The sequence below is a fragment of the Schistocerca gregaria genome, chromosome 7 (genome assembly GCF_023897955.1).
Source record: "Schistocerca gregaria isolate iqSchGreg1 chromosome 7, iqSchGreg1.2, whole genome shotgun sequence".
Classification (NCBI taxonomy): domain Eukaryota; kingdom Metazoa; phylum Arthropoda; class Insecta; order Orthoptera; family Acrididae; genus Schistocerca; species Schistocerca gregaria.
The window spans coordinates 241992613-242016517 of record NC_064926.1 but is presented as its reverse complement, the minus strand read 5'-3'; the positions used below and the strand labels follow the sequence as shown (position 1 = coordinate 242016517).

Genomic DNA, 23905 nt, shown 5'->3' with positions numbered 1-23905 from the left:
CTTCAAATGGTTCTAGCTTCCTAACAAAATTGATAGAACTTTGATTAGCTTCACTTGTATACAGTTTGTTGAAATATATCAACAACACGATGCAATAAAAAAGTAAGTTGTATTAAAAAATTACTAATCGTCCCTGTAGCTCTCTGGCAGAATAACTAAATAAACTAAGTTCACAATTCAGCAAGAAATAGTAACGTTCCTTCCTCGTTAGTGTGTTTTCTGACTGGTTTCAACTGGAGGCCCTCCATCGTGTCCTGTTCTGAGCATTGTTCTTAATCCTATATACACTCATGGAAATTGAAATAAGAACACCGTGAATTCATTGTCCCAGGAAGGGGAAACTTTATTGACACATTCCTGGGGTCAGATACATCACATGATCACACTGACAGAACCACAGGCACATAGACACAGGCAACAGAGCATGCACAATGTCGGCACTAGTACAGTGTATATCCACCTTTCTCAGCAATGCAGGCTGCTATTCTCCCATGGAGACGATCGTAGAGATGCTGGATGTAGTCCTGTGGAACGGCTTGCCATGCCATTTCCACCTGGCGCCTCAGTTGGACCAGCGTTCTTGCTGGACGTGCAGACCGCGTGAGACGACGCTTCATCCAGTCCCAAACATGCTCTATGGGGGACTGATCCGGAGATCTTGCTGGCCAGGGTAGTTGACTTACACCTTCTAGAGCACGTTGGGTGGCACGGGATACATGCGGACGTGCATTGTCCTGTTGGAACAGCAAGTTCCCTTCCCGGTCTAGGAATGGTAGAACGATGGGTTCGATGACGGTTTGGATGTACTGTGCACTATTCAGTGTCCCCTCGACGATCACCAGAGGTGTATGGCCAGTGTAGGAGATCGCTCTCCACACCATGATGCTGGGTGTTGGCCCTGTGTGCCTTGGTCGTATGCAGTCCTGATTGTGGCGCTCACCTGCACGGCGCCAAACACGCATACGACCATCATTGGCACCAAGGCAGAAGCGACTCTCATCGCTGAAGACGACACGTCTCCATTCGTCCCTCCATTCACGCCTGTCACGACACCACTGGAGGCGGGCTGCACGATGTTGGGGCGTGAGCGGAAGACGGTCTAACGGTGTGCAGGACCGTAGCCCAGCTTCATGGAGACGGTTGCGAATGGTCCTCGCCGATACCCCAGGAGCAACAGTGTCCCTAATTTGCTGGGAAGTGGCGGTGCGGTCCCCTGCGGCACTGCGTAGGATCCTACGGTCTTGGTGTGCATCCGTGCGTCGCTGCGGTCCGGTCCCAGGTCGACGGGCGCGTTCACCTTCCGCCGACCACTGGCGACAACATCGATGTACTGTGGAGACCTCACGCCCCACGTGTTGAGCAATTCGGCGGTACGTCCACCCGGCCTCCCGCATGCCCACTATACGCCCTCGCTCAAAGTCCGTCAACTGCACATACGGTTCACGTCCACGCTGTCGCGGCATACTACCAGTGTTAAAGACTGCGATGGAGCTCCGTATGCCACGGCAAACTGGCTGACACTGACGGCGGCGGTACACAAATGCTGCGCAGCTAGCGCCATTCGACGGCCAACACCGCGGTTCCTGGTGTGTCCGCTGTGCCGTGCGTGTGATCATTGCTTGTACAGCCCTCTCGCAGTGCCCGGAGCCAGTATGGTGGGTCTGACACACCGGTGTCAGTGTGTTCTTTTTTCCATTTCCAAGAGTGTAAATTTGACTTCACTCAAGAACAGGGCGCTCTAGAGTAATTTCAAAATTAGAAGCAAAAACTTCAACAGCCAGGATTGGTAATATTAATTTTATACCTGATTATCGGTTTCGATAAATTTAAGTTGCCATCATAGAATCAATAAAGCATAGCGATCGCAAATTATAAGCATAATCAGACCAGATATAGTAATGTGGGTTACCTATTTTAGAAATTGGATACACGAAACATACCTTATGCGAATACACCTCAATAAATCTCCATCCCGGCCGGAGTGGCCGAGCGGTTATAGGCGCTACAGTCTGGAACCGCGCGACCGCTACGGACGAAGGTTCGAATCCTGCCTCGGGCATGGATGTGTGTGACGTCCTTAGGTTAGTTAGGTTTAAGTAGTTCTAAGTTCTAGGGGACTGATGACCACTGCAGTTAAGTCTCACAGTGCTCAAAGCCATTTGAAAACTCCATCATATGTCCAATATATCGTGTAAAGTTGTAACACGTCATTTCAGGAACATGTAGAAAATGATAGAATGGTATCTCAGTAATAAAACAAGATTTAGGTAAAATATCATGCATATCGCAGCGACTGCACAAACTCATGTCTACACAATAGATGAATGGAGATTGAGGATTACAAGTCAAAGCAAAGATGTACATATTATCATTAGCTGGCACTGTAGCAGTAAACATACAGAAATGCGACCGTAACACATAAAGCGTAAGAAGGAAGTTACGCTATCCGGACGCCCCAAATAAAATACGTTTTTCATATTAGGTGCATTGTGCTGCCACATACTGCCAGATACTCCATATCAGTGACCTCAGTGGTCATTAGATATCGTGAGAGGACAGAATAGGGCGCTCCGCTGAACTCACGGGCTTCGAGCGTGGTCAGGTGGTTGCGTGTCACTTGGGTCATACGTCTGTACGCGAGATTTCCACGTTCCTAAACATCCTTAGATACACTGTTACCGGTGTGATAGTGAAGTGGAAACCTGAAGGGACAGGTACAGCAAAAAAGCGTATAGGCCGACCTCGTCTGTTGACTGACAGAACCTGCTACAGTTGAAGAGGTCGTAACGTGTAATAGACAGACATCTATCCAGACTATCACACAGGAATTCTAAACTACATCAGGATCCACTGCAAGTACTATAACAGTAGGCGGGAGGAGAGGAAACTTAGATTTCATGGTCGAGCGGCTGCTCATAAGCCACAAATCACGCCGGTAAATGGCAAATGACGCTTCGCTTGGTGTAAAGAGCAATTATACAGTGGAAAAACGTTGTGTGGAGTGACGGATCACGGTACACTATGTGGCGATCCGATGGCAGGGTGTGGGTATGGCGAATGCCCGGTGAACGTCACCTGCCAGCGTGTGTAGTGCCAACAGTAAAATTCGGAGGCGGTGATGCTATGGTGTGGTCGTGTTTTCCATGGAGGAGGCTTGCATCCCTTGTATTTTTTGCGTGGCACTATCACATCACAGGCCTACATTGATGTTTTTAGCACCTTCTTGCTTCCCACTGCTGAACTGTAATTCGGGACTGGCAATCACAGAGTCCTGACGTGAATCTTATAGAACACGTTTGGGATGTTTTGGAATGCTGAGTTCGTGCCAGGCCTCAACGAACGACATCGATACTTCTCCTCCGTATAGCACTCTGTGAAGAATGGGCTGCTACTCCCCAAGAAACCTTCCAGTAACTGATTGAACGTATGCCTGCGAGAGTGGAAGCTGTCATCAAGGCTAAGGGTGGGCCAGCACCATATTGAATTCCAGCGTTACCGATGGAGGGCGCCACGAACTTGCAAGTCATTTTCAGCCAGGTGTCCGGATACTTTTGATAACATAGTGTACATCCAAGGAGTCGATAAGCAATGTAATACATATATTTTAATATGTAATTATATAATACAAGGTATCCAAACCAGAGTATACTGGAATAACAAAAATATTTCTTTTAATTTTTTTCAAATTAACATTCTTTTAAAATTACAAAAGTATGAATCTAAATCAGCTGTACTACCTACTGCCCTTACAATCGCGATAGTAACAAGGCAAGTACGATGTGGAAAATATATCGCCATTGAATAAGCATATAGAAGATCAATTGAGGTGCAGGTGATAAGAACACAGAGCACTGCACGAAGTACATGTCATAACGTATGCAGGTAACAAAGGGGACATCTAAAATATTGCATTCTTAAAATACCATATTCAAATCACGTTTTATAGGCCAACATCAGTACGGCACAAGATCGTGACCTCTATGTAACGTGGTGCTCGAAGTCTCAGTGCTAACGTAACATTGTGCTCGTTTCTTGGTATGTACAGGGTGTTTCAAAAATGACCGGTATATTTGAAACGGCAATAAAAAGTAAACGAGCAGCGATAGAAATACACCGTTTGTTGCAATATGCTTGGGACAACAGTACATTTTCAGGCGGACAAACTTTCGAAATTACAGTAGTTACAATTTTCAACAACAGATGGCGCTGCAAGTGATGTGAAAGATATAGAAGACAACGCAGTCTGTGTGTGCGCCATTCTGTACGTCGTCTTTCTGCTGTAAGCGTGTGCTGTTCACAACGTACAAGTGTGCTGTGGACAACATGGTTTATTCCTTAGAACAGAGGATTTTTCTGGTGTTGGAATTCCACCGCCTAGAACACAGTGTTGTTGCAACAAGACGAAGTTTTCAACGGAGGTTTAATGTAACCAAAGGACCGAAAAGCGATACAATAAAGGATCTGTTTGAAAAATTTCAACGGACTGGGAACGTGACGGATGAACGTGCTGGAAAGGTAGGGCGACAGCGTACGGCAACCACAGAGGTTAACGCGCGGCTAGTGCAGCAGGTGATCCAACAGCGGCCTCGGGTTTCCGTTCGCCGTGTTGCAGCTGCAGTCCAAATGACGCCAACGTCCACGTATCGTCTCATGCGCCAGAGTTTACACCACTATCCATACAAAATTCAAACGCGGCAACCCCTCAGCACCGCTACCATTGCTGCACGAGAGACATTCGCTAACGATATAGTGCACAGGATTGATGACGGCGATATGCATGTGGACAGCATTTGGTTTACTGACGAAGCTTATTTTTACCTGGACGGCTTCGACAATAAACAGAACTGGCGCATATGGGGAACCGAAAAGCCCCATGTTGCAGTCCCATCGTCCCTGCATCTTAAAAAAGTACTGGTCTGGGCCGCCATTTCTTCCAAAGGAATCATTGGCCCATTTTTCAGATCCGAAACGATTACTGCATCACGCTAACTGGACATTCTTCGTGAATTTGTGGCGGTACAAACTGCCTTAGACGACACTGCGAACACCTCGTGGTTTATGCAAGATGGTGCCTGGCCACATCGCACGGCCGACGTCTTTAATTTCCTGAATGAATATTTCGATGATCGTGTGATTGTTTTGGGCTATCCGAAACATACAGGAGGCGGCGTGGATTGGCCTCCCTATTCGCCAGACATGAACCCCTGTGACTTCTTTCTGTGGGGACACTTGAAAGACCAGGTGTACCGCCAGAATCCAGAAACAATTGAGCAGCTGAAGCAGTACATCTCATCTGCATGTGAAGCCATTTCGCCAGACACGTTGTCAAAGGTTTCGGGTAATTTCATTCAGAGACTACGCCATATTATTGCTACGCATGGTGGATATGTGGAAAATATCATACTATAGAGTTTCCCAGACCGCAGCGCCAGCTGTTGTTGACAATTGTAACTACTGTAATTTCGAAAGTTTTTCTGCCTGAAAATGTACTGTTATCCCAAGCATATTGCAACAAACGGTGTATTTCTATCGCTGCTCGTTTAGTTTGTATTGCCGTTTCAAATATACCGGTCATTTTTGAAACACCCTGTAGTATAAGACCAGAAATTAAGTAATGAATGAGTGTACACCAACAATTTGCAATATAGTGATGTAAACACAATACCGAAATGATTATGATAACATTATGTATAGATATTACAAAATAACCATAAACATCATGGTAACACGAGGTCTAGATATGAAATACTTGAAGACCTGCTAGCATAAGGACTGTAGTAGTAAACATTAAGAAATATTATAATGACAAACGGAGCTTTTAAAGGAAACTCATTTCTATCATTACTTCCACTTCTTCTTTCGTAGCTTTCCGTGATTTACTGCTGTGCAACAATATACTCTGGATATAACATTTAGCAAATATTTCCGTCCTATTTCATTTCTTCCAGGTGTTAGTAATTGCTTCACCTTTGCAAATGCTCAACTTCCCACAGATACCTTCTGTACAACTTCCATTCTATGCCATTAAACTTCGCAGGTACAGAAGGCATTTTACTTGTTCTATCTTTTTTTCTATCTACGAATACGTCTACTAGATATAATTGAATAGGATTCCGCGACCAGAATCAGTCGACATTAAAGTTTTCTGGACCAGTAGACCCAGAAGAAGGTCACTGTAACCGTGGCCGAAATGTTGGTTTTCTTCCCAGGAGCAGTAGTTTTATATACTAACTTTTATGTCGAGGTCCTTGTTTCTTCCTTATTCGCATCACTTTTGTCTTTCCTATATTTATCTTCATTCCACACTCCTTGCCCCTTCCCGTGACACTCTTCAACGTCTTCTGTCGCTCCTCTTCTGATGCTGCAACCATTATTTCATCATCCACATATCTTATAGTCTTCATCCGTTCTCCTCAAGTTATAATGCCTTTTTCATCCTCTATGCCCTTACCTACCAGTTCCTGTCCATGTATGTTGAATAGCTTCGGTGACACTGAGCATCCTTGCCTAACAGCCCCTACAATGCTGATTTCTCCGTCTCATCATTCCCTATTTTAAATGCCACTTCTTACTTTGTATACATCTCCTCTATTATCCTTCTATAAAATATTTTATATTCTATAATATAAAGATACACGTCGTTTTTTATTTCAATCATGCTATTTCCAACCAGTCTCTTGTTCCTTTATCCTTTCGGAACCCGAAATGGTCTTCTCCTCCATAATTCTCAATTTTTTTTTCAAATCTCCTTAGGGTGACTCGTCATAGCCTTTGCAACATGAGTTATAAAACAAATAGTCCTGTAGACAACGATCTTAAGTGGACCTTGAGGCCAAATTCCTTTGTTATAAATTCTGTTTACTATCTGATTCAGTCTGTCTATTGAATTTGGACCTGAGACTTTCCTTGCTTCAGATGGTATTCTGTCACAGATCATTGCTTTTTTTTCCGGAGCTCCTGAACCGTTTTCTACAGTTTCGGTTTCAGTACCTTGGGACTTGGCCTGCCTCATTTTGTTCCCTTCATCTTTCACAACCAGTCTGGTGTTATAAGTCTATGTACTGTATAGGTCTAACTGTTCCCTATAATCAACCCAAACATCCTTCTTCTTTTCTATACATTCTTACTTCTTCTCATGTTAATTTAACATTCATTTTTTGATTACTTGCCTTACTTTTCTTCTAGTTAACGATTTTACTGTTCTGTACATTTATTCCAATTTTTCTTTATTGTCCAATTCTTCTATTTCTTCAAATTGTTTCCCCATCCAGTCCTCTCTATCCTGGTTACATAACTTTCTTGGTTCATTGTTCAGCTTTCTGTACTGTCTTCTCCATTCTTTCGAATTGTCATATTTTTCCATTTCCTGTACTCATCCATTTTATCCAACATACTTCCTATCATCCACTTTGAGTGCAAACTCCTTTAAGATATTATTTTGTAAGTAATAGAAAAAACCCCTTATTTGAAACTCCCTGTGCATTGAATAGTAGTGGTCCAATCATATTACCTGGAAGACATCCTTAGCTCATTTGAATATTTCTCGCTGCTAAGAATCATACGCTGTGTTCTATTTATTAGGAAATTTTCGATCGAATCGGAAAGCTAGTTCGATATTCAGTATGTTGTTCGCGAGCCGACAGTGCGAAACTGTATCGAACAAGTGAAGCAACACGGCAACAACTTGGGTGCCGGTATTTACTGTTTGTCTCGGAAGGGGACATGAATTAATCCACACTCGACACTCCTCTCCATCCCGTGAGTGGGTGGCGGAGGAAAATTTGAAATCTTCGATGGGAATCCCGTTTTTTATTTCAGGTTACGATTCTACGGAAAAATCTAACTACGTTTTGTCTGAGGCATCCTCTTCGTTTCATCACAAATGGCGCTATAATTGGAGAAATATAAATGGATATTCAATCGTAATTTACGACATGTTACTCAATGGTCCTTGAATGTTCAATGGCGCGTGGGACCCAACCTCCGTGCTGCAAGGTGGGGACAGGCCAGTATTTCATATGAGGACCGTTCAGTAAGTAACGACCACTTAAAAAAAAAGCCGTTAATATACATATACAAACGTCCTTGTTGGTGATTCACATTTGATGTGCGCCGGCGAAGTTTCGAACCGTTCTGGCAGATGGCAGAGCCGTAGTACAGCGTCAAAATGGCGTCTACATATGACTCACGTTACAAACAGTGTGCTGTTATTGAATTCTTGTGTGCAGAAAAAGAAACCGTGGTGAACATCCAAATACGTTTGTGATTGGTGTATGGCGATGCTGCAGTTGAGAGGAGTACAGTTGGGCGATGGGTAAGGAAAGTTACAGCCTCAGGAAATGCACAAACGCAGTACACTTAGTAATCCGCTTTTCAAATGATCGTACAGGATGATCGGACAGAAGCATATCTGCAGGTATGTCACCAAAGGCGTTTCTGATGCAGTCGAACATGTCTTTACGGCCTTTTGGCACTTGCTGGTACACCTTATCTTTTAAATATCCGCACAGATAGAAATCCAGCTACGCCAAATCCGGCGACCTAGCGGGCCCAATCCTCGACCGGTGTAAAGATGGCTTAATGCCTCCCGTGCTTCAGTTTCGTAATCCGCTGGGCAACCGTCATGCAGAAAACACGTACGTTGTCGAACGTCCAGAGCAACATCCTACGGTAGTATCTGTACTTCTCATTCGAAAAACCTTCGACATTTGCGTCCATTCAATGTAAAGTCAATGAAATACGGACCAATGAGTTTGTTCACGACGACGCCAAACCATACGTTAACTGACCAAAGAGGTTGATAGTCAACTTTCCGTAACCAGCGGGGATTGTCTACACTTCAGTAAGGCATGTTATGCCGGTTAAGGCTACCAAGGTTTGTGAATGTAGACTCATCGGAAGACAGTACATCGGCAAAGAACGTCAGGATTGCTTCCATTTGCTGACGTGCTCATTCACAAAATACTACCTGGTTGTGGAAATTGGCACCATGGAGTTCTTGATGAAGTGACACTTGGTATGGATGACACATATGACGATGCAGTATTGTGACAATACTAGCTACGGACATGTCGAAATCGCGGTGTAATTTCAGGGCGCTTATCCGTGGGTTGTGGTGCACTGCCGCTAGTACAGCTATTTCATCAGTTTCTCCTGTATGAGGTGTATGACGTTTGCTTCGTTTCCTTTTGATGGACTGTACGCTGCCATCAAACATAAAGGCGTTCACAACCTTACAAAAATATGAATGAGAGCGAGCTGTCTCTGGGAAACGTTCGGCATACGAGGCAAAATGTGCCTCAACATTTCTCCTACATTCTCCGAAAATTAGGATCATGAAGTTGCTTTGCTCATTCTGTGCTGCATAATAAACAGTTATTATAATTTTTATGATAACGGTGAAAAAGGACAGTAGAGCACATACCTGTGAAAGGCGAAGGTCCCAGTCTTGAGTCTCAGTTTGGCAAACAGTTCTAATCTGCAAGAAAGTTTCAAATCAACACACATTCCCCAGCCGAGTGAAAATTCATTCAGGAAAATTCATGCCTGTTCCTCTATTTCACACTTAAAAGCAGCAACATGCGCGTATGTTACTTTGTTTTGATTGCACACCTCAAATTGCATTAATTGTTAAACTGAATTTGTACATGTCGGCTTGCTTGTATGTCTTTTGATGACTTAACTGCAAGTCAGCTGAAAGATAGTCGAAGTATTTGCTCGAAGAGCCATTATTTTTAAATACCTTTTCTCGAAAGTAGAAGTTGTGTATGTCTTGAACACGGTGACCAGTCGTTACTACGAGAGTTTTTGCGGCGCAGGTGACAGGAGGTCCGCAGTAAACGTAGCACAATTAGTCGCGTCAGTTATTTCTAGTATACATAACATAACCACTTAAAAAGAAATTACTCACTGTCATCTGAGAAACTTCAGCAACTTCTTGACGAATGTTGGTCTTAAGTTCATCTGAAGTGTGTGGACTTTATTCGCACGCTTTCTCTTTTAAGACATTCACCAGGAGACAAAACTCTCAACAGCTGAATTCAGGAGAAAGAGGAAACCATATGTTGTTAATGATAACTCTATCTTCAAACACGTCGTTTGGCGTCGTTGACTGTCTGTGACGTCGCAGAGTCCTGCTGAAAGATCGCGAAAGCACGTTATATCTCAGTTAATTGGTCTAAAAAGGTCACAAAAAGCTTTCCACATGCCGCTCACTGTTAATTGTTTCCTGAAAGAAAATTTTCGAATAGTGCAACACATTCATATTTTTTTATCAGGCATAGGTGCCACGTATATTACATTAGGCTTTCCATAAATCAAGTAATGGTTATTTTGTGAATTAACGTATCAGCTTAGGTGGAACCATGGTTCGTCCTGAAAGAAATTTAAGTGAGAGTCAATGTCTCCATCATGCGCCCTATTGAAAATCGATGCATAAAACTGTAACCTTTTAGCAGGGTCATCCAGTTTAAGTTCCTGAACTGCAGTTATTTTATAGGGCTCTAACTTAAGTAACTTTGTAGCCGTTTAAACAGAACCATAGGAAATTCCCATTTACTGGAAAATACGTGGAAATGATTGTCTAATTGACCTTTCCAGAGCATACCCAGTTTTATCCAGAGTTGCTTCTGTGAGCACTGTATATGGTTGTCTATGTTTTCTTGTCAAGAACACTCCCCGTTCCACAGAATTTATTCACCACTCGGCGAATTTTACTCCAATGAGGAACCTCAACATCAGGAAATTCCTCTTGAAATAATCCCCTTAATGCACGTGCTGATTCTATACACACTTATGAACCGTACATGAACACTCTTTGGCGAATAGAGCACTTGAATTCCGCCATTTCACTTGAAATGCTTTCGCTCAATATACCGCACTGCATCGCCTAACAGACACGTGCTACTTGCGTGAGATTTATGAACAAACGCCTCACAGTGGTGTGGAAATACGATGGCTATTCGGAAAGTAAGGTCCGGTGGGGTGCGATATGGAAACTACAGTGAAAATCCGATGAAGCTTTGCACAGTTGTGTTGCACAGTGCCTCTAGTATGCTCGTCAATCGCTTCACGTCGCCAAGTATGAGACGCGTCACGCACCAAGTATAAGGATCTGATGTGAGATTTCGCCTCATGTCATGCAACCCACATGACATAACTGTCACACGTTTCTTTCTGCATGACAATTCTCAGTCGCACTCCGAAGGCGCTTTTTCCATGGGAAGTGATTGATCTGCCATAGTAGTTTCATCTCTGCTCACATGAACTGCTAGCTACAAAGTCAACATTCTAGCACAGACAACAAGCTATAGACCAGCTTAGAGAATTTTCAGGAAGTACAGGCGGCTTGCTTCTATGACAAGGGTATTGGAAAGTTGGTACAATGCTATGACAAATGTGTAAATCGGAGCGGCGACAACGTAGAGAAACAGCTGGAGGTGTAACTAACTGTTGCAAATAAAACACTTTTGATTTACACAGTGGTTTCCATTTTACTTCCCGAATTAGTCTCGTATATTCCCCGCTAGCGTCACCACAGGCGGGTTGACAGGGTTACGTTTCACATCGTGTTGTACATCTTTAGAGTGACCTGGGTTTTGGTTTAATTACATACAATGCTTTTCGCACCTTTTAAATCTTCCTATCGTTATGAACCATTGATCTATTGGTAGAATCTTTGATTAATAATCATAACGCCCACGGTCGCGAGTTCGAGCCCCATTACTGCTTCATTTTTTAATAAAAATCATCAGCTTTGGCGGGCGAAAACTTCTAGCAAAAGAAGTCACTCTCATTCTGCCAACGGCCTTGACAAAGAGGGCGTAGGGAAGGACAGAGGTTCAGGGCACTCTCTTTCCCTTGGGATGGGAAAATATCCCTAAAGGCAGAAGAATTAGCAATGATCAATGGCCTGAGGGCGCAAAGGCAATGGAAACCACCGCGTTAAAGACACATAATGTGTATCCACAGGACATGTGGCATGTGTCTGAAAAAGTGTCATGGTGATCTATCCATTGGCAAAACATTCCGGAGCAGCCTCCATTGGGATATGCCGGAAGAGAATGCCAAGGAACGTTACCGTGAGAAAAAGACTGAATAACCACAGAAAGGATAACGTTCTACAAGACGCGAGGTGGAATTTCAGAAGCTTGAAAGTGGTAGGAAAGCAAGAAGTCGGGACCTGGAATTTCAGAAGTTTAAACGTGGTAGGAAAGCAAGAAAAACTGAAAATGGAAATGCAAAGGCACAGTCTAGATATAGTGTGGGTCAGCGAAGTGAAACGGAAAATAGTCAAGGATTTTTGGTCAGACGAGTACAGGACATCAACAGCAGATAATGGTATAACAGAAGTAGGAATGTTATGAATAGGAAAGTAGGACAGTGAGTATGTTACTGAAAACAGTCCAGTGACAGGATTGTTCTCATGAGAATCGACAGCGCACCAACACCGACAACGCTAGTTCACGTATACATGCCGACGTCGGCAAGCCGAAGATGAAGAGATGAAGTATATAGGGATACTAAGCTAGTAACTCGATACGTAAAGGGAGATGAAAATCTAATAGTCATGGAAGATTCGAATGTGGGTGTAGGCGAAGGAGTAGAAGAAATGGTTACGGGGGAATATGGGCTTGGTGTTAGGAATGAGTGAGGAGAAAGACTTATTGAGTTTTGTAATAAATTTCAGCTAGTAATACGGAATACTCTGTTCAAGAATGACAAGAGAAAGAGGTATACCTGGAGAGGCGGGGAGATACGATAAGATTCCAGTTAGATTCCATCATGGTCGAGCAGAGATTCCGAAATCAGATATTGGATTGTGAGATGTACCCAGGAGCAGATATAGACTCATATCACAGTTAAATAGAGATGAAGAGTAAGCCGAAGTTTAAAATACTAATCAGGAACAAACAATGAGGAAAAAGGTTAGAAACAAAAGTACTAAAGAATTAAAAAGTACACTCGAAGTTCTCTAAAGCTGTAGACACTGCGATAAGGAGTAGCTCAAAAGGCAGTTCAGTTGAAGGGGAATAGACATCTCTAGAATGGGCAATCACAAAAGTTGGAAAAGAGAACATAGGTACAAGGAAGGTAATTGCGAAGAAATGACAGGTAACAAAAGAAATATTTCAGCTGATGGATGGAAAGCACAAAGGATGTTCAGAGAAATTCAGAAACACAATTCGCCTAGGAATGAAATAAGCAAGAAGTACAGGGAAGCTAAGGTGAAATGGGTGCAAGAAAAAGAGATGATTATCGTGAGGACTGACTCAACATATAGAAAAGTGAAAACAAATTTCGGTGACATTAAAAAGAAGGATGGTAACATTAAGAGTGCAATGGGAATGCCACCGTTAAATGCAGAGGAGAGAGTGGATAAGCGAAAAGAGTACATTAAAGGCCTCTATGAGGGTGAACACTTGTCTGGTGTCATTGAAGAAGAAGCAGGAATCGATAGGGAAGAGATAGGGGATTCAGTATTAGAATCAGAATTTAAAAGAGCATTGGAAAACTTACGATCAAATGAGGCAGAAGGGATGGATAACATTCTATCAGAATTTCTAAAGTAACTGTGGTAAGTGGCAACAAAACGAACATTCACATTGGTGTGTGGAATGTATGAGTCTGGTGATATCGCATTCGACTTTCGGGAAAATATCGTTACGGTTGATAATGGAAGCAGGGCTGAAGAAACATCAAGACATGTTCATGAGATTAGTCGACCACAAAAAGCGTTCCATTATGTCAAATGGTGCGAGATACTCGAAATTCTGAGGAAAACAGTGATAAGCTGTAGGGAGAGATGGGTAGTATACAACACATACAAAAGCCAAGAAGGAACAATAAAAGTGGAAGATCATAAACGAAACGCTCGGGCCGGCCGCGGTGGTCTCGCGGTTCTAGGCGCGCAGTCCGGAACCGTGCGACTGCTACGCTCGCAGGTTCGAATACTGCCTCGGGCATGGATGTGTGTGATGTCCTTAGGTTAGTTAGGTTTAAGTAGTTCTAAGTTCTAGGGGACTGATGACCACAGCAGTTGAGTCCCATAGTGCTCAGAGCCATTTGAGCCATTTTTTTTGAAACGCTAGGATTAAAAATGATATAAGACAGAGATGCAGACTTCCGCACCGACCGTTTGTCGAAGATTCAAGAGTGGAATTAAAATTCATATTAATGATAAGATTCGCTAATGACATTGCTATCCTCAGTGAAAGTGAAGAAGAATTATACGATATGCAGAATGGAATGAACAATCTACTGATTACAGAATATGGATTGAAAGTAAATCGAAGAAAGACGAAGTAATTAGAAGAGGCAGAAATGAGAACAGCGAGAATCTTAACATTAGGACTGATAGCTAAGAAGTAAAGGAATTCTGCTACTTAGCTAACAAAATAACCCACAACGGACGGAGCAAGGAGAACATCAAATAGGGCATTCCTGGCAAAGAAAAGTCTACTAGTATCAAACGTAGGTCTTAATCGGAGCAAGAAATTTCTGAGAATGTACGTTTGGAGCGTAGCATTTTGTAGTAGCAAAACATGGACTAGGCCTATGGGAAAACCAGAAAAAAAGAGAATCGAAGCATTTGAGATGGGGTGCTATAGATGAATGTTACAAAAATTGGGTCTTCCGATAAGGGACGGAAGGAGAAGGTTCTGCACAGAAGGAAGGAGAAGGTTCTGCATAGAATCGGAGATTAAAGGAATATATGGGCAACACTGACAAGAAGAAGAACAGAGTGGTAGGACATCTGTTTTTCTTCCTATCTATTATCCACATTAAACAATGTCTGGTCCAAGTAATTTATAAGCAAAGTCTTTTAAGAAGATTTGAGAGGAGCGAAGATTACAATAAACTTTCTAGTTTACTTAGCTTGTCATGGTGAGGTGTCTCTAGTTCTTCTTTTCTAGGGGTCTGATTCTTGAAGCTGAAAATCTCACCTCAGGTCCTCACAACTGGTCTGAAGTAAATAAATTTGAATATTGTTGTTGCAGCATTTTCTACGTAAATTTACTTTCTCTCATTTTAATATATCATACAGTATTTTGATTTGTCACATTAACAAAGCCGGAATTACATTGTTCATATAAAAATACAAAACACGCCAGATCACATCAGAGATGCTTACGACTCCCACACTCTGCGGGAATTACCATATTCCAAAGCGTTTACAATTTTTCTTAACAAATGAATTTGTACTAGTTTCAGTTACATTACTAATTACGATTATTATTTCATAACTGAATCCAGAAATAAATATAGTAAACAGTACTAATTAATAATAGAAATTTTAAGTGTGTCAATAGTTCATAATTTAAAGTGTTTCCAAAAAATTAATTTTAACTGTACATTCCGAACTAGTAATTACCGATTATAACATCGAAATTGAAGAGTTTTAAAAGTAATTCCTTTCCATAAATTTTAGCTTGGAATATAAGATACTGTGTATAAGATTATACACAACCGAGATAATACTGACCTGTCCAAAACTCGAAGAATAATAGTGTTATCGACCGTTGAGGAAAAGTAATGCTAGAAGAGGATGTCCCGTTACAACATGAAGGAATAACTTTCATGGTATTAGGGGGAGCTGTAGAGGGTAAAACTGTAGAGGCAGACAGAAAGTGAAATAAATCAATCAAATAACATGTGCTCAAAGAAGTGCTACATACAGCAAACGAAGGCAGGAAACTCAGCCTACGAGAAGCACTTGAAATTAACAAACAGTTAGCCCTAAATCCCCAGCTGGTCCTAAATGACGAATTGCAACTGAGCACATTACCACTCTTAAACTTCACACAATAAAGTAAACCTGCTACTAACCACGAAGTCATCCAATAGCAAACAAATTCACACCCCTATATAATGTAATATCCCTTATCTGTTTACGTTCCTAACTGTAACTCAACTGTAACAATGTAATATTTGGTATATATTAATGCACAATTTCCTAATAACAAATTGTAACCACCAAAGGAAATGTGTATTCTAAATAATTCTAATTGTTGTCATTCATGGTACTGACAAACCATAAAATATGATTTTTATGTTAAAGGACAGTTTTACAGAACAAAATGTCAAAAGACCCGTTTAACAATTCCAAAGACAATACCACAACTAAAGATCGTGTGTAAGTGTGTTGTATCTTAGTCCATAGTGTTTGGTTCGTAAGAACACAAGCTCCTTGTAAACAATAGCCAGTAGTTATCTGAAGATGTCCTAATAAGCCAAAAACTAGTTCATACAAATAAAAATCAGTAGAACAAAATAGCGCCCAAGTGTTATTCAACCCTCAATATGGATTTGTTTTATCAAGAAGCGACGGAAGAATCCATAAATAAAAACAAAAAAAACCTGGTATCATAAGTTGTCAAACACAAAACGAATTTCGAGAAGAGCTTATATTGACATACTCATTGAACGATGCTATGGTATCGTCGCTGCTCAGTTGCTCGTTGTGTTTGTTTCTGGTGGGGATCTGTGTGCTTTTTTGGTGCATCAGCTGGGCCCGAACTTATTTCATTTATGTGAGTGTGTGTGAGAGGGAGAGTAAGAGAGAGAAAGAGAGAGAGAGAGAGAGAGAGAGAGAGAGAGAGAGACAGAAAGACAGAGAGAACAAGTGGGGCCGGGGGTGGGAGATGCAGGAAGAAGTCTGAGAAGCGGAGAAGATTTCCTGTTTCACAGATAGTAAATCTAAACAGTCTATATATATAATGTTAGACAACGACTCTGTGAGTGTTTTGATTCCTGTAACGTGAGCTTTAGGTAGTGGTGTGTCGGTGCAGGTGCTGATAGACCCGGAGACGATGACGGCGCTGGGCGTGCAGTACGAGAGGGAGGGCGAGGTGGGCGTGGTGCGCGCCTCCCGGGAAGTCATCCTGTCAGCGGGGGCGGTGGGCACGGCGCAGCTGCTCATGCTGTCCGGCCTGGGGCCTGCGGACCACCTGCACGACGTGGGCGTGCCCCTGCTCAAGGACCTGCCCGTCGGGTACGTGCACCACTCTGGCACCAGGAAAAATCTGAACAAGTACTGGAGGTTCGCGTCCCGCAGTTCCCTACATCACTTCAAGAACGTCCTTTAGCAGGGTCAAAAACTTCTCCCTAACACATCATATAACTGAATAGCATACCTCTTTCCTTTTTGTCTCTCTCTATTTATAGAATGTTAATGTTATCACACAACAAAGTTTTAATCCATAAAATTTCGGGAGTGCAGCCGCATAAATTTGACTTCTTCTAATATTTCGGCTGAATACTGTCCAGCCACCTTCAGAGTGAGCCGAGGTGACTCACCCTCCAGCAGTTGCTCCGACCTTTTAAACCCGTGGACCGCACCACAGCGCATGCGGCCACAGATACACAAGGCGCCAGAGACGTCAATCGGCGACAAAGACGTACGGCATATGCATGGAAATAGATCTATGGCTGCACAGTCGATCCACACGGTGATATCGATGTATCAATGCGAAGTGCACCGTCGTGATGTCATTGTCATTTTATTACAGAAATTGCCGGTTTCCAAGATTTGTCCAAACTTAAGCCATTATCTCTATTAATTAACTTCATCGCCAAACGAATTTCAATTGCTTCCTTCACTACTGAGTCCCAGAAGGATCAAGTCGAGGCTAAAATTTCGACGTTATCGTACACCATAGAGTGCCCAGTCTCAATACAGTGCTCGGCCACCGTAGGGTGTAAGAGCCGGCTGTACCTGCGGTGCTCTGTGTATCTCTCGTCCGTCCTATACATGAACGGCCGCACTCACAGGGGATCTTGTAAAGCCCAGGCTTCCGAAGAACCAAATCATCCTTAAAGCAACCCAGTTGTGTTGCTGTCTTTGGTGGAGGGTGAAAAATCACTTTTACTTCATGCTTACTGAGGATCCGTCCTATTTTTGTCGATAGGCTTCCCACTTATGGCAGAAAAGCCATCGATTTAAAACTTTCCTTGTCTTCTTCTGATTTTCTTAGACCCACAGATGGTTTTATTTGTAGCGCCTTATGTATCTGCTGTCGTGAGTACCCGTTGGCTTCACTCTTCTCAGGTGTAAAAGCTCGTCCTCCAGGCTGCTCTCGTCAGCTTTCGTCTGTGGCCGCATGAGCAATGGTGCGATCCACGGCTTTAAAAGGACGAAGCAAGTGCTGGAGCGTCAGTCACCTCGGCCCACTCTGAAGATGCCTGGACGGTATTCAGCAGAAATATTAGAAGAAAAAGTCAAATTTATGCGGCTCCAAGCCCCAAATTTTATGGATCAGTATTTGCGCCGCGAAAATATGATGATGCACAACATAGTTTTACTTTGGCGGCAAAACTGCATTCACGACACACAAATAAGTTTCATGATTGTATACAACAGTGGACACCTGTAAAGTTTACAAAACATTATACTTCCTTCTTCTTATTCTTCTCATTCTTTAGCGGTCGTCCTGCCTGGTGGCAGGATCATTCAGGTGATTTTCTGCCTCTGTTTTGTTTAATCGTGGGCCACGTCTGGATGAAGGATTACAGTCTTCAGGTCTTACAGAACATCAGTCCATCGCCGTCTTGCTAAGTCCTTAGTTCTCTCTCCTATGATTTCCACTGTGTAGGCTCCAGCATAGTGCAGAAACTAGAAGTGAGACTGACTCGATAAATCGTTGGAAGTCTCCTGCAAAAGTACCGAGCCATTGTGCCTCTACAACTGTCTATAATTGCCAAAGTGTTGCCAGGGCAGGATTTAGCGCACGAACTAACGTCTAGATTATGTCCCATAATGTTCGATGGGATTCATGTTAGGCGATCTGGGTAGCCAAATAATTCGCACAAATTATCCAGAACGTTCTTTAAACCATTACCGGATAATTGTGACCCGGTCACACAACGTCATTCATAAAAATTCCATACTTGTTTCGAAACCTGAAAACTATAAAAGGCTACAAATGGTCTCCAAATATCTGAACATAACCATTTCCAATCAATGATAGGTTCAGTTGGACCAGTGAACCTGGTTCATTCCATGTAAACACGGGTCATGCCATTATGGGGCCACCACCAGATTGCACACTGCCTTGTTGACAACCTGGGCCCATTGCTTTGTGGGTCTCTCCCGCACCCGGATCCTACCATCAGCTTTTCCTAACTCGAATCGGAATTCATCTGACCAGTCCATGGTTCTGCAGTCGTCTAGGGTCCAACAGCTACGGTCACGAGCCCACGAGGGACGCTGCAGACGGTGTAGCAAAGGAACTCGCATCGGCCGTCTGCTGTCATAGACCATTAACGTCAAATTTCGCCCCACTGTTTATCGATTTCCGCGGTTATTCAACACAGTGTTGCTTGCCGATAATGCTGATAACTCTGAACAAATGGCGCTGCTCTATGTCGTTATTTGAAGGCCGTCGGCCACTCTGTTGCCCGTGGTGAGAGGTAACGCCTGAATTCTCGGCACATTCTTAACACTGTGGACATGAAAATATTAAGTTCCCTAGTGGTTTCCAAAATGGGATATTCCATGGGTTCAGTTCAACTGTCATTCCGCTTTCAGTCTATTAAGTGCCGTCGTGCGGCCATAATCACGTAGGAAACCTTTTCATGTGAATCACCTGAGTGCAAATGTCAGCTCCGCCTTTTATACTTTGTGCGAGCGATACTACCGACATCTGCACATTTGCATATCGCTGTCGCATGACTTTTGGCACTTCAATGTCGTCCTCTGCCGTAACACATGCCCAAGCCATTGCAGAAGACTTTCTCGCATTTGGCGGTGTGGCCCTAAAACTGTTTCCTTATAGTATCGTTTGAAACTTGTTCCATTGGAGTGATGCCGCTTGTCCATCTAAGCATCTTCCTCTCAATGGCCCCCCGTCCTCATTCTGCCTCTTTGGGTAACGGTACTGCAGAGAGCGATTGGGTGGATGACAGCCTGGTACATATTTGACTTCAGATGATATTCATCCGACGATCGCAGGAGACTCCTGTTGTCACTCGACATATCATCCCGGCTTGCTTTGACATCGTCTGTATGCTGGTCATCACTGGAGACTGCCAAAGCGAGATACTTAAATTTTGTAACTCGTAGAAAATCTTCTCAGTCAATGTTAATGGGCCCAACTTATCGTGGATTTGATGTCATGTACTCACCCCCCCCCCCCCCTCGCCTTTTTTTTTTACCGCAGGCCGTATCTCACAATTCACTCGTACAACTTTTCCGTTTGGCTCTGGAGACAAAGCACCATCGGCATAGAAAGTTGTCCATGATAATGGAATGAGCAGGTCTGATGTGTCAGCATCCATGGCAAGAACGAACAGCAGCAGTGATGAAGCCGATTCTTGGTGGGTTCCTAGCGTGATGTGAAAAGCCGTTCGACGCCCCTACAGCCGCTTTGTCCTAGCTCCTCTGTTCAACATACAGAAGCCGTACCCACTTAACTAGACACTTTGGAAAGGCACGCCCTCGAAGCGGTAACCAGACTAAGTCAGGCGGCCCTCAGTCGATAGCCATTTCGAGGTCTAGAAACGCGAGGTGCTGTAGCTTCTTCTTTTAACTTTTATAATTGTAGCCGTGCATAGGTCCTCAATGGGAAATTTTCAGCTATTTTTGAAAAATTTGGATTCTTTGTTGTGCTATCTTTCAGACAGAGGGAAGTAAATTATTGTTTGTGGAGATTTCAATGCACATTTTCTGGAAGACTCCCATAGAAAACTTGACGCTGAAGTATTATTTAGTTCTTTCTATTTACGCCAGTTATTGATTTTCCTACTCGGGTGGTACAGGAAAGCACCACACTGATAGATAATGTTTGTATATATCAAGAGAAATTTAATAAAATAAAAACTTTTCCTCTTAAGAATTGTCTGTCTGATCATGATGCACAGGTAGTTACAACACATGACATAGCTCCACGCAGTAGCGCAGAACAGTTTTCCAAAGCAGTGCGTTAAATTAACAATTTAACTATCAAACATTTAAGGGGCAGCTTGCAACAGTTAGACTGGGATGAAGCCTAAAGGGAACGAAATGCTAAATTTAAAATTTAACCTATTTCATGATACCTTTGTAAGTATATTTGAGAAGTTTCTATAAGAAAACAGCGAAATATAATTGTAAGAAGTCATCTAAAAAGCCATGGCTTACTAAAGGGATAAAAAATCTTGTAAACAGAAAAGGGAAAAGTATCTTATAGCTAGGGGGACTAATGGCCCAAAAACAGTGAAACATTATAAAAACTACTGCACAGCGTTTAGAAAAGTTATTAAAAAGTCCAGAAGTATATGCATTATGTTTGAGATTAGTACATCTGATAATAAAATTAAAACAACTGGAATATTGTTAAAAGGGAAACAGAGCAACTAGAAGCGCACTAAGACTGTATTTCTATCAGACTCAATGAAAAGTTGTTAACAAGAAGTCAGAAGTAGCAAACATTTTTAATAATCATTTTTTGTGTTGTAGAGCCAATAGGATCCGGTTATTCATTAGAAAATTCAAGGTAGTATATGGAAGAGGCAATACCTATGCAATTTGATAAAATTGAAATTCAACCCACCTCTCTTACTGAAATTGGCATAGTAATAAATTCACTCAAAATAAAATCTCACATGGAATTGATGGCATTTCCAAGAGAGTACTAAAAGCTTGTTCCCAAAAGATAAATATGATTCTCAGCCACATATGTTGTAGCTCACTAAAACAGGACATTTTTCCAGATAGACTGAAATACACTATTGTTATACCACTGCATAAAAAAGGGGATAGGTATGATGCTGACAGCTACTGCCCAATCTCACTTCTAACAGCTTTGTCCAAAATTGTCGAAAAAGTAATGTATTCAAGACTAGCATCACATATTTGTAAAAATGAAGCGCTAACAAAATGTCAGTTCGATTATCAGAAAGGCTTTTCATCATAAAATGCTATACATGCTTTCACTGTTCAAATATTGAATGTATTGAATAACCAAACGTCACCCATTAGGATTTCTGTCGTCCCTCAAAGCCTTTTGATTGTGTGAATCATGAAATCTTATAGAGAAGCTTAAGTACTGTGGTATGAGTGGGACAGTGCACAAATAGTTTAATTCATATTTACCTGGAAGAATGCAGAAGGTTTAAATTAACAGTACAGATAGTCTGCAAAAGTCAGCAGAGTCCTCTAAGTGGGGAGGTATCAAGTATGGTGTCCCACAGGGTTCAGTTTTGGGTCCCTTATTGTTCTTAAAATAAATTAATTACTTGACACTCTATTCATGAAGATGCAAAGTTCTTTTAGTTGATGATACACTTATAGTAATCACACCCAACAAACAACGATCAGCTGAGGAAGTTGTAAATAATGTCTTTCAGAAAATTATTACGTGGTTCCCAGCAAATGGACTCTCATTACATTTTGAGAAAACTCAGTATATATAATTCTGTACAGTAAATGGCATAACACCATTGATAAATATAGACTACGAACAGAAGTCCGTTGCTAATGTAACATATTCCAAATATCAGGTTGTGTGCACTGATAAGAAATGGAATTGGAAGTAAAACATTGATGATCTGCTAAAAGGTTAGGTTCAGCTCCTAATGCTTTTAGGGTTATTGCAAAATTTTGTGATAAAAATATTAGTAAATTAGCCTACTATGCCTATTTTCGTTCACTTATTTCGTGTTACATCATATTTTGGGGTAATTCATCATGAAGAAAAAATTACTCATTAATAAGGGCATGTAATCATTGTAATAGCTGGAGCCCACCCAAGATCAACTAGCGGTCATGTATTTAACGAAATCGGGGTTTCACAGTATCTTCGCAATACGTACATTCGATTATGGTATTTGTTATTAATAACTGATCTTATTTCAAAAATAACAGCGGAGTGCATAGCTACAACACTGTAAGGAAGGATAATCTTCACTATTCTGGGCTAAATCTGACTTTGACACACATAGAAGTGAATTTTACTGACACAAAAATCTTTGGTCATTTGTCAAATATGATTGAAAGTCAGACAGATAGCCATGCAATGTTTAGAACTAAATTTAAAAAATTTCTGAATGACAACTCCTTCTACTCAGTAGATGCATTTTTAGATATGAAGTAGTAACTGTATTAAAAAAAATAGTTATTTTGTGCAAAGTAAAGTTATTTTAAGATGACACGTTCAATATCATTACGAAATGTCGTATTCACGATCTATGGAACAAGTTTTAATGTATGTATGTATTAACGCTGTTTTTCAACATGCAACCGAGCAATATAGATTGCGTCAGTCTTGCCACATGTTTTTTACAAATTCGACTTGATCCATATTGATTTGGGTTATTTCGCAAATCGTTTGTCGATTATTCGTTAAAAGATCTTGGCTCAGTAGTATGATCGGGCGGTAATTCAAACACCTTATTTCTGAAGACTGCTACAGGGATACTCCGTTGCCAATCTGCTCGTATTTGACCTTCTCTGATGAACTGGTTGAACTATTTTGAACAATAAGCCGTATAAGCTAGCCAGCCGCATTCCAATGCTGACAGAACCATAACTCGATGATGTTTGGTTTGTGGGGCGCTCAACTACGCCTTCATCAGCCTCCGACCATAACTCGACTGGAACATCGGGACAGTGGATTTTTTTCTCTCTTTGGCTCCTTCAGAGCAATCGCGACCTCGGCACTGATACTTTCTGCTAATCAAAACCTCATTATTGCGTGTCATTAATTCATTACTGGATACAGACTTGTTCCTTTCGACGTGAAGGTTTTCGTGCAAGTTATGAATTGTGATTGTTGCTTTTCGAACACCGTAATACGACACAGCCAATTGAAAATCGCCCAGTTTATTTCGCCCTGGTGTTTACTTCTGTTTCTTCGGTAGCCTTTGAACTATACGTTAGCTTGTACTGTGGACTCGTTACGCAGTGTATTTTATTCACTTTTTACGT

At 42.0% G+C, this 23905-nt stretch overlaps 1 protein-coding gene across 2 annotated transcripts in view; it reads left to right on the top strand.

Moving 5' to 3' along the window:
* LOC126282106 (glucose dehydrogenase [FAD, quinone]-like) overlaps positions 1-23905 on the top strand; it is a 230275-nt gene that overhangs the window by 99457 nt on the left and 106913 nt on the right. For both annotated transcript variants that reach the window (XM_049981568.1, XM_049981567.1), the window contains exon 5: positions 16791-16993. In XM_049981568.1, the coding sequence (XP_049837525.1) occupies positions 16791-16993 (203 nt within the window). The remainder of the gene's footprint in view (positions 1-16790; positions 16994-23905) is intronic.